Source organism: Mustela nivalis, assembly GCF_964662115.1.
Source record: "Mustela nivalis genome assembly, chromosome: 9".
NCBI classification, from domain to species: domain Eukaryota; kingdom Metazoa; phylum Chordata; class Mammalia; order Carnivora; family Mustelidae; genus Mustela; species Mustela nivalis.
The window spans coordinates 72,829,530-72,842,121 of NC_139028.1; the positions used below are offsets into that span (position 1 = coordinate 72,829,530).

At 42.1% G+C, this 12,592-nt stretch overlaps 1 protein-coding gene across 2 annotated transcripts in view; it reads right to left on the reverse strand.

Moving 5' to 3' along the window:
• Positions 1 to 12,592, reverse strand: part of GALNT18 (polypeptide N-acetylgalactosaminyltransferase 18) — a 340,317-nt gene that overhangs the window by 85,708 nt on the left and 242,017 nt on the right. For both annotated transcript variants that reach the window (XM_082683098.1, XM_082683099.1), the window contains exon 6: positions 8,740 to 8,854. In XM_082683098.1, coding sequence (XP_082539224.1) covers positions 8,740 to 8,854 — 115 coding nt within the window. The remainder of the gene's footprint in view (positions 1 to 8,739; positions 8,855 to 12,592) is intronic.

Consider the following 12,592-nt stretch of genomic DNA (forward strand, 5'->3'; position numbering starts at 1 on the left):
GGCTGATATCGAAGAGATTACTGCCTATGTTCTCCTCTAGGATTCTGATGGATTCCTGTCCCACGCTGAGGTCTTTTATCCATTTTGAGTTTATCTTTGTGTATGGTGTAAAAGAATGGTTGAGTTTCATTCTTCTACATATAGCTGACCAGTTTTCCCAGCACCATTTATTGAAGAGACTTTTTTCCACTGTATATTTTTTCCTGTTTTGTCGAAGATTATTTACCCGTAGAGATGAGGGTCCATATCTGGGCTCTCTACTCTGTTCCACTGGTCTATGTCCCTGTTTTTATGCCAGTACCATGCTGTCTTGGTGATCACAGCTTTGTAGTAAAGCTTGGAATCAGGTAGTGTGATGTCCCCCGTTTTATTTTTGTTTTTCAACATTTCCTTAACGATTCAGGGTCTCTTCTGCTTCCATACAAATTTTTGGATTATTTGCTCCAGCTCTTTGAAAAATACCAGTGGAATTTTGATCAGAATGGCATTAAAAGTATAGATTGCTCTAGGCAGTACAAACATTTTAACAATGTTTATTCTTCCGATCCAAGAGCATGGAATGGTGTTCCATCTTTTAGCAACTTCTAAATATGCAAGAGTATTATTCACTGTGGTCACCATGCTATACATTATATTCCTGTGACTTACTTTTTTTATAACTGGAAGCTCATAGCTTTTGACCCCCTTCACCCATGTTTCCCATGCCCACCCTCTGCCTCTGGCCACCACCAATCTGTTCTCTGTATCTACAAGCTTATTTTTCTTTCTTTCTCTTCCTTCCTTCCTCCCTCCTTCCCTCCCTTCCTTCCTCCCATCCTGTTTCTTTCTTCCTTCCTTCCTTCTTTCCTTCCTTCCTTTCTTTCTCTGGATTCCACATATATGTAAGACCATATGGTATTTGTCTTTCTCTATCTGATTCATTTCACTTAGCATAATACCCTTGAGGTCCATCCATGCTGTTGTAAATGGCAAGATTTTATTTTTTTTAATGGCTGAATAACATTCCATTATAAATATATACACCACATTTTCTTTATTCATTTGCCCACCGGTGGATGCTTAAGTTGTTTCCTTATCTTGGCTATTGTAATAATATTGCAGTGAACATAGGAATGCATATATCTTATTAAGTCAACATATTTGTTTTCCCAGAAGTGGAATTGCTGGATCATATGGTACAGTATGAGGAACCTCCATACTGTTGTCTATAGTGGCTGCACCGATTTATATTCCCTTCAACACAAAGATTCTGTTTTCTCCACATCCTTGCCAATACTCATTATTTCTTGTCATTTTGATAACAGCCATTCTGACTTGTATAAGGTGATATCTCATTGTGTTTTTGTTTTAGATTTCCCTGATGATGAGTGTCATTGAGCATTTTTTCATGTGTCTGTTGGCCATCTGGATGTTTTCCGTGAAAAAGTATCTATTCAGATATTCTGTCATTTTTAAATAGGATTTTTTGCTCTTAAGTTTTATGATACTTTATATATTTTGGATATTCATCTCTTATCAGATATATGACTTGCAAATATTTTCTCCCATTCAGTAGATTGACTTTTCACTTCATTGATAGGTTTTCTTTCCTGTGCAGAATGTTCTTAGTTTGATGTATTTCTACTCGATCATTTCTGCTTTTTGCTTTTGCTTTTGGTGTCAAATTAAAAAATCATCACCAAGACCTATGCTAAGGAGCTTACGGTCTACATTTTCTTCTATGGGTTTTATGCGTTCAGGTCTTACATTCACGTCTTTAATACATTTTGAATTGATTTCTGTGTGTGGTGTAAGAAAATGGTCCAGTTTTGGCATGTGGCTTCCTAGTCTTCCCAATACCATTTTTTAAAGAGACTGTCCTTGGTCTGTTATATATTCTTGACTTTTTTGTTGTGAATTAATTGACTGTGTATGTGTGGGTTTATTTCTGGGCTCTCCATTCTGTTCCAATGACTCATGTCTGATTTTATGCCAATACCATACTGTTTTAATTTACAACTTTTCTTAAGTGCTATTTTAGCTAAATTTCACATAATGTAATATATAGCATATTTGTTATCATTCAGTTCAAAATATTTTCAAATCTCCAGTATAAATTCTTTTTGACCTATGAGTTATTTAGAAATGTTTCATAATTTCCAATATTTCTGTAATTTTTAGTTGTGGATTTCTAATTGAATTACATTGTGGTCAAAGAATATGCTCTATACGATATTAATCCTTGAAATTTGTTGAATCTTGTAGTTGTTAGATGGCAGGGCTCTCTATATCCCATTAGATTCAAGCTAGTAATGGTGTTGGTCTATCACTTACCTGGAGAAATTTAGTAAATTCTTTCACTACATCAGTGGAGCTATTGATGTCTCCTTATAATTCTGTCAACTTTTACTTTATATAAATCAAGTTTGCACAATTAGGTGCATAAAAGTTTATAATTGTTATATATTCCTGGTGAACTGTACATTGTAGAAATCTTTATTTGTGCTAAAATATGTTGTAATAATATTTTTTCTAATATATATAAGTACAGCAATTTTCTTTTCATTGACATTTGCCTGTTAATAATTTTTCTATACATTTAGATTTTAACCTTTCTGTATTATAACATTTCAGACATGTTTCTTATAAATAGCTTACAGATAATTTAAAAAAATATATAATTTTAAAATGTTTGTCTTTTAACTTAGCCTGTGTAACTTAATGTATTTACTCATACATTTGGATTAATTTCTACCATCTCATATATTTTCTCTTTGTACCATCCCTTCTGTTTCTATTTCTCCATTTTCATATTTTATTTTCTCCCCTACAACTCTGGAAGTTATACTTTATCTATGCTTTTCATGGCTTCCCTAGAAACTTTAATATGCTTATTTCATCAAAATTCAAAGTCAACCAGTATCCTTTCCATCCTCATTAACATATAGGCATGTAGAACACTCTAATTACAATCACCCTTTCCCAACTTATTTGCAATTGTCATCATGCATTGTGGTTTTAATCATCCCACAAGACATTACAATAGTGTTATTTACCATCAACAGTTCTTTAGATTTACTCATAAATTTACTACTTTTTGAGCTAAGTATTCTTCTCTTATTTCAGATTTCCTTCTGGGATAATTTTCCTTATACTTGAAGTGTACCCTTTATAATTTATTTTAGTGAAGATATGTTAGTGGCAAACTCTTGCAGTTTTTATGTTCTAGAAAATGATTTTCTTTTACCCTAGTTAAAAGATATTTTTATTGAGTCCATATATATACATATATATACACACACACACATATACATACATACATAAGCTCACAATTATTCTCTCTCAGAATATTTATTGTCCCATGGTCTTCTGGATTCCTTTTTTTTTTTTTTTTCCACTGAAAAGTCACCTGTTATTCTATTATTACTTTTTTGGTAGTTTATCTTTTCTCTCTGACTGCTATCAGATTTTCTTTCTGCCTCTGGCATTCACTATAACATGTCTAAGTGTGAATATATTTGTATTTATCCTACTTTGGACAGGTTGGCTTTCTGAATCTGAGGACTGGCATCTTTTACGAGCTTGGGTAGATTTTTAGTCATTATCTCTTCAAATATTGCTTTTACCTAATCCTCACTTTTTACCATCTCCATCGGAATTCTAAGATGTTTAGACACTTTTCCACAATTCTACCTGTCTTTCAGTCTCTTTCTCTTTCTCTCTCTCTCTTTTTTTTTTCTTATTTCTTTCTTTGTATTTCTGGGCTGATTTTGAATAATTTCTTTAGGTCTATTTCCCAATGTACTATTTTTTCCTTTAACAATGTCCATCTGAACATTTAATCAATCCACTAAGCTTTTAATTTCCATTTTTGTTTTAATTTTTTATTTTTTAAAGAATGAGAAGGAGCACAAGGGGGAGGAAGGGCAGAGGGAAAGGGAGAGAGCAACTCAAACAGACTCCCCACTGAGCGTGGAGCCCACCGGGGGCTCCATTACATGACTCCATCACATAACCTGAGCCAAAACCAAGAGTCAGTTGGATGTTCAACTCCACCCAGGCATCCCCATTTTTATATTTATTATGTTTGGGATTCTATTTTTATCCCAATATGACTGGTCTTTTTCATAGTCTCTTTCTTCTTATTTATTTTTCCAATCTCTTATTTATTTAAAGATTTATTTACTTGAGAGAGAGAGAGAGAGGGAGAGTCAGAGGCACACAGAGAGGGTGAGAATCTCAAGTAGATTCCTTGCTGTGCACAGAGCCTGGCAGGGAGCTCAATCTCACCATCCTGAAATCACGACCTAAGCCAAATCCGAGAGTCAGATGCTTAACTGATGGAGCCACCCAGGCGCCCCACCCATCTGCTATTTTTTTTAAACCTAGTATACAACTTATTTCATATCCTGCATCTGATAGAATCAATGCTTGAGGATTTTGTAGAACAAATTGGGCTGTCCAGTGCTTTTGCTTCTGGTGCATTTTTTTTCCCCTTGTCTTATGATTTTTTAAAAAGGTGAATTCACATTCCTTGAAACTCTGGCCATGGGAAGTTTTATAGCCTGGGTTAAAGGGGTCTTTCCCCAGAGAGGGTTTGTATACATTTTTGTAGATGCCTAAGAACTTCCAACAACTTTAAGTTAAATTCTGCTCTTGAGATTTTCTGGACCATGAAGTATTTTGATTTTATGTTATAAATCCAAGGGAGGGATTCACAAAGGAGATTTTTTCTTCTCTTCTCATCATAAAATTGAGGAAGGCAATTTTTACCCTAACTCTGGGGGTGAGGGTGGGAGTATTTCTAGCTCATCTTACACAGAGATAATTGGTCTTTGGAGTACTAGTTTTGTGAGAGGTAAAATGGGGAATCAGGGGGTTATTATATGAGACTCTTGATGTTGGGAAACCCTGAGGCTTTCTTTCCTGTCCTCTGTACTCCATGAAATTAAGAAATCATAAGCCTAAAGTCAACAGGTTCTTCATACTTTCTCTAGGTTCCTATTTTTTTTTCAAAGATTTTATTTATTTATCAGAGAGAGAGAGGAGGAGAGAGTAAGCACAGGCAGACAGAATGGCAGGCAGAGGCAGAGGGAGAAGCAGGCTCCCTGCCGAGCAAGGAGCCCGATGTGGGACTCGATCCCAGGACGCTGGGATCATGACCTGAGCCGAAGGCAGCTGCTTAACCAACTGAGCCACCCAGGCGTCCCTATAGGTTCCTATTTTCACTCATGTTTTTGGTCTCAGTATTAATTTCCTTGGGTTGTTATAACAACGCAACACAGGCGGGTTCTCTTATTCTCTCACAAATCTAGAGGCTAGAAGTCTGAAATCAGGTGTTGACAGGACCATGCTCTTTCTAAAGCCTTAGGGCAGGATCTTGCCTTGCCTCTTCCAGCTTCTGGTGGCCCCAGGCCTTCCCTGGCATTACTCTAATCTGCCTCTGCCTTCACATGGTCATCCTCCCTCTGAGCCTGTCTGTACCCAAATTTTCCTTCTAAAAACACCAGTCATATTGGATTAGGGCCACTGTAACATAGTATGACCTCATCTTCACCTGATTAACATGGGCAAAGACCCAATTTCCAATGAGATCATATTCACCTGGACGGGGGGTTAGAACTTCAACATATATTTGAGGGCAGTCAACTCCATTTATTTATTGTCTCCAATAATTTCTTAATTTCTTACCACCTCTTGAATGCTCTCTTATATATTCTAGCATATTTGTAGCCATCATCTATACAATCTTTCTCTCTCCTATTCAACGTCCTCTTATTATCTCGCTCTTTTCATTCTGCTTGCCCATAGCAACTCTCTACTTTTCCCCAGTGAGTTGTGGAAGTAGAAATCAGAAAAAAAAAAAAAAAGACTTATTAGAAAGGAGCACAAATTAAGAATAAGACTTTACATAGGGACTCAGTAGACATGATTATGAAGAGAGTAGAAGGAATTACGGCATGGCCACTGTAATCATTTTGCGGGGGATGCTCATAGGGTTTTTATCCTAGATATTCTGTGGTATATCTCTCTAGGCGTTCCCATCACAAAGATCTGGGGTTGAATCTTTTCTCTACCACTTATAAGTTGTATGCATACATAAACTCTTAATTTCACCATTCCCTCATCTGAATAAAAGGAGTCTTCTAATAAGAACTACTTTTTAGGGATGTAGACGGATGGCATAGTTAGCTGCCAGAGCAGGTTGCGAATAACTGTGCAAACAACTCTGGGTTCCAAATGGGTAAGGATGGAATAAGTTGCCTCTGACTCAAAGAGGTGAGAAAAACAATGTCTGTCTTTTTTACAAACAATCCTGTGGAATCATTGCACCTTGTCTAGGGGAATCCTAGATAAGGAAAGGGATGTGAACTCACAAAACACGAAAGAAAGGCACTAACAGCCCCACAAAATGTGAAAATCTATTTCGGGGACGACGAGCAGTTCTGCATCCCTTTAAGGAGAGCCTGGAATTCAAATGAACTAGCTCCTCCTTGTCTGCCGCTCTACCAGACAACAGGCTGTTGGGTCCCTGCTTGAAAAACCATCTTTCCTTCAATGACCACAACGTGCCATCATCTCTGTCAAGCAGGAGGGAGGAGATGGAGAAAAGGAAATGCCAGGCAATGTTTTGCACTGTATTTTACAACCTGAACACAAAACCCAAAGATTTTTGCCACATATTTGAAAGCCTCACCCAAGCCCACACTCCAGAGCAGCTTTCTCATCGAGGCACAGAGAAGCCAGATATCTCCCACGGCTCCATGACTGCGTGTGCGAAGAGTGAGAAGCAGAGCTCACGCGTCTAACTCTTCTTGGTCCCCGAACATCTTTACCCAGAGAGCACGCATATGGGAGGGGGCTCTGCCAATTTCTGGCAGCAGCTCCTAGTGAAAAATAGTATGTTTGGGGGCGATCATTTATCCAGGAGTGGTGCTGAAATGAGATGGTGAAGAAATGAGTGATGTAGGGAGAGCTGGAGAGGCCAGGGAGACAATGCGGGCTCTGTCCTCTGTGAGTCCGTTAGCTCCCCACGAAGCCCAGGCATTCTAATGGCCTTCAAAGCAATTTCCCTTTGCTTCAGTGAATATGGGTGTCTAAAAGCATTTTCTAAGCTCAGCTTTGGACAAGCTGCTCCTGCTGCCAGTCATCAGAGCCCTAGGATTACACGTCTGGGCAATAAGTGCAGCCCACACAGGGCTGGTCAGGCCCCTGCAGATGTTGTGAGATGGTTCGTGGAGGTGACCTGTCTCCCTTTAAGGCAGGGCGAGGTCTGTCCGGGGTCAGCTGGCTGCCCAGTGGGGTAGGAGGTCTAAGGAAGTTAGAGTTAAGAGGAGGGTGGACCCAAGCTGGAGTCCTTGAGTCGGAACTGGAGACACAGAGGCTAAAAAAAAGAGGCAAGAGTGGGGTCATAGGTCAGAACCAGCCAGATGTTGCAGTGGTCTTCGTGGAGGGCTGACAGGGAGGAGGGATATCTTGGATGATTTCCACAAACTCCAGCAGGTTCAAGGTCCTTTCCAAGGGCTGCCACAGAGGGGATGTGTCAGGCTGCTTAAAATTAAGATCCCCATGGATAGGACAAGGGGGTCCACTGTGGAGATAAGCCACAGCTTGAATGTTGGGGTTTCTGTGAGGATAAGACCACAACCCAGGCAGATGGGTGGGTTTCCCTCTAGGATGAGGTCCTTCATTGTGTCTCTTATCACTTTCCTGCTGACTACCATGGGACCTCATGCGTCCTTCAGACGTGATAGAGATGGGGAGTCATTTTCGGGTTATCTTTACATGGGCCCAGGAGAAAAAGTCAGAGCCTAGAAAATGTTCCTATGGGATAAGAAATTAAATGATGCCTGTTGTGGATTCGCATCATGTGTTGATAGTTGCAAAAGGCCCTCTAATTTGGGGCAGGATGGTGGCTACCTCTAGAAGAATCGGACAAGGTATGAACAGGTCTGAGTATCTGACCAGCATGTGTTGGGGTCAGGAAACAGAATAGAGTGAGCCTGGCTGTGTTTTAGTCTTATGCCCCATAAGTTTATTTCCCCATAGCCCTCTTTTTCTTTTCTTTTCTTTTCTTTTTTAAGAATTTATTTATTTATTTGAGAGAGAGATTGAGAGAGAAAACATGAATGGGGGGAGGGGCAGAGAGGGGGTGGGAATCAGGCTCCCCACTGGGCAGGGAATTAGATGCCGGGCTCCACCCACGATCCAGGACCCTGGATCATGACCTAAGCCAAAGGCAGATGCTTAACTGACTGAGTCACTCAGGTGCCCCCCGTAGCCCTCTCTTGACAAAGTCTTTAGGAAAGCTCTCTGGGCTACTATTGTAGAGGAGGCAGAGAATATCAGAGTGAGAAATCCCAAGAGGAGGTAACTCTGAGGGGAAGTGACTCTGAAGGTCACTCTGATCCAGCCACCCCTTGATGCCAGCAGGTTTCTTCCTGGAGCACACTTTTGCTCAGCCCCGAGAAACCTATGTTTGGTTTTAACAAAGAGGTTCTTCCCATAGTAGGGAGCTTGAACCTCCCATGTCCCCAGCCCTAGCCAAAACAATTTCTGAAGTCCTTTTCTTCCTCCAAATTCTATAGGTCCCCTGCCTGCCCCCAAGCAGCCCTGATCACACACATGGAGCAAGGTTAAGAACTAGACATTCAGAATGCATCTGTCACCCTCATCCTTTCCTCCGTTTCTCCACCCCTTAGACTCATTCATCTCTCCCGAGAGCTGAGCCAAGTCCTCTGGGCGGGAACTCTTGCTTACCCTGATCCCCAGCTCAACATTCTCGCCTCCGTAGACCTCCATGCCTTCGTCCAGTAGGCCAATCTCCTGGAAGTACTGCCGGTCCACAATAAAGCAGCCGATGAGGGCAGGGCTCCTGCAGGGGTGTGGAGAGACAGGCCAGCAGTTAGCAGAAGGGCTGCTTCCTGGGCACAGCCAAAGGAGTTCCAGCAGCGGGGCCTTCCTATAGGAGAATCTGTTCCTCTCCCTTCGTTTGCCCCCAGAGCTGGTATGGACCTTGTTCTCTGAGTGGCCCGCCCACCTTGAAGGCCCACCTTCACCAGCTGCTTTAGGGAGGCTGTTTCTTCGGGGGACAGGGGAGGGCACAGCAGAGAGCTCCTGTCCTGGGGCCAGTTGTCATTCCAGATGGTGCTGAAATGGGTAGACAGTCCAGGGGAGGAGTGTTCAACCCCCCAGCCTGGCCTGAGTGTCTGCGTCTCCGGCTACTCTGACGCCTGAAATCTGAACCACACAGCCAGTCTCTGTTTCTACCTGAGCACCCACGCTAACGTCCCCTGCTTGTGTTCCTCATATAAACCTTGGTTCACTTGGAAAGATTAGTTGGGGCTTTGGAGAGCATGGTAAATGATGTGGATTTTATCTGGAGGTAAAGGACTGTCAGTGAGGAATTTTAAGCAGACTTTGTTATGAGCAGAAATAAGTCAGTCAGAGGAAGACAGATACCCTATGATTTCACTCATACATGGGATTTAAGAAACAAAATAAATGAACAAAGAAAAAAAAAAGAAACCAAAAAAACCAGACACTTAAATAGAGAGAACAGATTTGTGCTTTTGAAAAGAACCCTCAGGCAGCTGTGGGGTGACTGACCGGAAGAGGCTGGTAGAAAGAGGAATCCAGTTGGGAAGCTTGCTGCTACGTCTGGAGAGACATAATGAGGTCCTTGACCAGAGGATCGGGAATGGTAAGAAGGATTGTTTAAAGTCTTATTTTGATGTAAACCCACAGAACTTAGAGACAGATGAACAGGTGAGAGAGAGGGAGGAATTGGGATGCCAGCTTGCTTATGGCTTGGGTGATGGTGGGGTGGGGACCACCCATCAACACGGGCCATAGAGAAAAAGCTTCTTCCTTTCAGAAGGAAGAAGCATTCCCTATTAGGAAAACTGATCTGAAGGTGCCTGTGGGACCCTAGGGGGAGAGAGCCTCCAGGTGGGGCTGAGTGGAGGGCCTGGGTCTCAGGCCGGAGCCACACATCAACAGCCAGTGAGTGCAGGAGCCGGAGGGCCTTTCCTGAGTGAGAGAGTGAGCATGGGGCTCAGTGGCTGTGGGCAGGTGCCCGGTGAGGCACAGGACTTCACCAGGAGTGATTCATCTTAGGAGAATCGGCATGAACGCACGGGGGCTGCGTCTCTGCTGAGACCATGAACTTGCACAAAGGACTTTGAATTGTTCCACCGCACACAGCTACCATCTCTAGCCCTTGTATAGCATCTTATCAGGGGGTGGCTGAAGGAGTTGGGGTCGGGGAGGGTAAGAAAGAAAAAGAGAAATGATGGATCCTCAGCTATAAGAAAACTGTCAGTCACATGCAAATGGACCCATCTTTGAAACTGGAAACTCATCAAGGTGGAGAAAGAGCTCTTTCGAAGGTCATCGCTTTGGACAATGCCCGTGCAGGAGGCTGCTCAAGTGGAGACAAGAGCCTTGGGCTCCCTGCCTCACCTCCTTTCAAATCACAGCATTTTATTCTGGATGGGCTCACATTCCATAGATCATGGGCAGCCAGGGCAGTAAATGCACTTCAATCCACTCCCCCTAAACTAGGCTGAGTTCCTGCTCTAACGGAGGATGCTTGACCCTGTCCTTGGAGGGGCCCGCTAATGAGGACAACCCTTGCCTGTCTGTGTGTTCCTGAGAAAAGTTTCCTCGACTCCTGGAGCCTCCGATTCCATATCTACGGAACAGAATCAACCATAACCTCACATGGATTGAATGAAATAATATAAAACCTTGAAAACCTGTGGGGATAGTGGTGCCTTGAAAAATCATTTAAAAAGATGCACTTGTGGGGCACCTGGGTGGCTCAGTGGGTTAAAGCCTCTGCCTTCAGCTCAGGTCATGATCCTAGGGTCCTGGGATTGAGTCCCACATTGGGCTCTCTGCTCAGCAGGGGGCCTGCTTCCTCCTCTCTCTCTGCCTGCCTCTCTGCCTACTTATGATCTCTGTCTGTCAAATAAATAAATAAAATCTTAAAAAAAAAAAAGATGCACTTGCACATTGAAAAAGCCCAGAGAATCCCTTCTTTAAACACACGGTGATTTAAAAACAGCAGGGTGGGCAGAGTCAAGTCTCAACCTTGTCCTTGACATCCTGAAAATGCTGAATATTTCAACATGGTGCTCTAAGACATGCAGGAAGGGGCCTTCCCCATTTGGCCAAACCCACTCAGGGGAACAGCATACTCTAAAACAGTTGCTGTGCCATGAGCATAGGACACTTCGGATGGTCTGTTCCTTATTAACCAGCTGGGGTATGAAGTGGACCCAATCAGCCTGAACCTGTTATTGGGTTATACCCTGCCTCATTCCCCAAAGGATTAGAGATAGCTTACAAAAAATGTACAATACCATGAAAAACAAAATACATAAATGCCTGAAAAGGCCAAAAGTTTACAACAAATTGGGGCTAGTTAGAATGCAGCATTAGGTCCTCCTTGACAGTCCTTAAAGGAGACTCACAAAATTGATGCTAAGCTTCCTGGCAGCCAAGGTGAAAATGAACAAACATGTCTTAGAAATACATTTAGAGTTCCCACATGAAAATATACTCATTCCTTAGGGCTAGCAAGATTTTCTTTGACTAGCAGTCAGTCTGAAAGAAATTTCTCATGTCAGTCTTTGTAGAGGTCACTTTGGGACATAGTGAACAACCTCTCAAAAGACATCACTTTATTTTAAATTTTTTTTTAGAATGTTAGTCCCCAAACAGTACATCACTAGTTTTTGATGTAGTGTTCCATGATTCATTGTTTGCATACAACACCCAGGGCTCCAAGCAATATGTGCCTTCCTTCATACCCATCACCGGGCTCACCCTTCTGAAACCCTCAGTTTGTTTCCCAGAGCCCATAGTCTCTCATGGTTCATCTCCCCCTTTGATTTCCCTCTCATTTTCCCCTTCCTTCTCCTAATGTCCTCCATGCTATTTCTTATGTTCCACATACATGTGAAATCATATGATAACTGTCTATCTCTGCTTCATTTATTTCACTCAGTATAATCCCCTCCAGTCCCATCCATGTCAATGCAAGTGGTGGGTGGGTATTCATCCTTTCTGATGGCTGAGTAATATTCCATTGTGTATATGGACCACCCCACAGATACAGATGTAGCGAAAAGAAGGGCCACATGCACCTCAGTGTTCAAAGATGTCACTTTAGAATGCAATAGTATCTCTGGGCTCTTTTCCTAGCTTACATCATGTGACACAGCACTGACGTACAGCCCCAAAGAAACAGGAGCCAAAGTGGGCAAGGTATATTTGTATAACCCACAGCTTTCTGTGGGGTTATCTTCATCTAGGGATAAAACCAATACAGTTCTTCCCCCAAAACTTCCATGAATATAATTTCTCTTGGCCAAATTTTTGACAAGAATTAGGTGATGAAAACTTTGAGACTGAGATGATATTCTCTGTCAAGGGTAGAACACTGGTTTACTATGACTAGGCCAACACATTTCAAGATGAGCAGAACAAAGCAGGTAATATCAGTGCAGTCTTCGGCAAGAATTCTCCTTGCATGACAGCAAGGATCTTCCTTCCAGGATCATTCAGCATGCCGAGGCACAATTCCAGCCATGCCAGTTCTGAG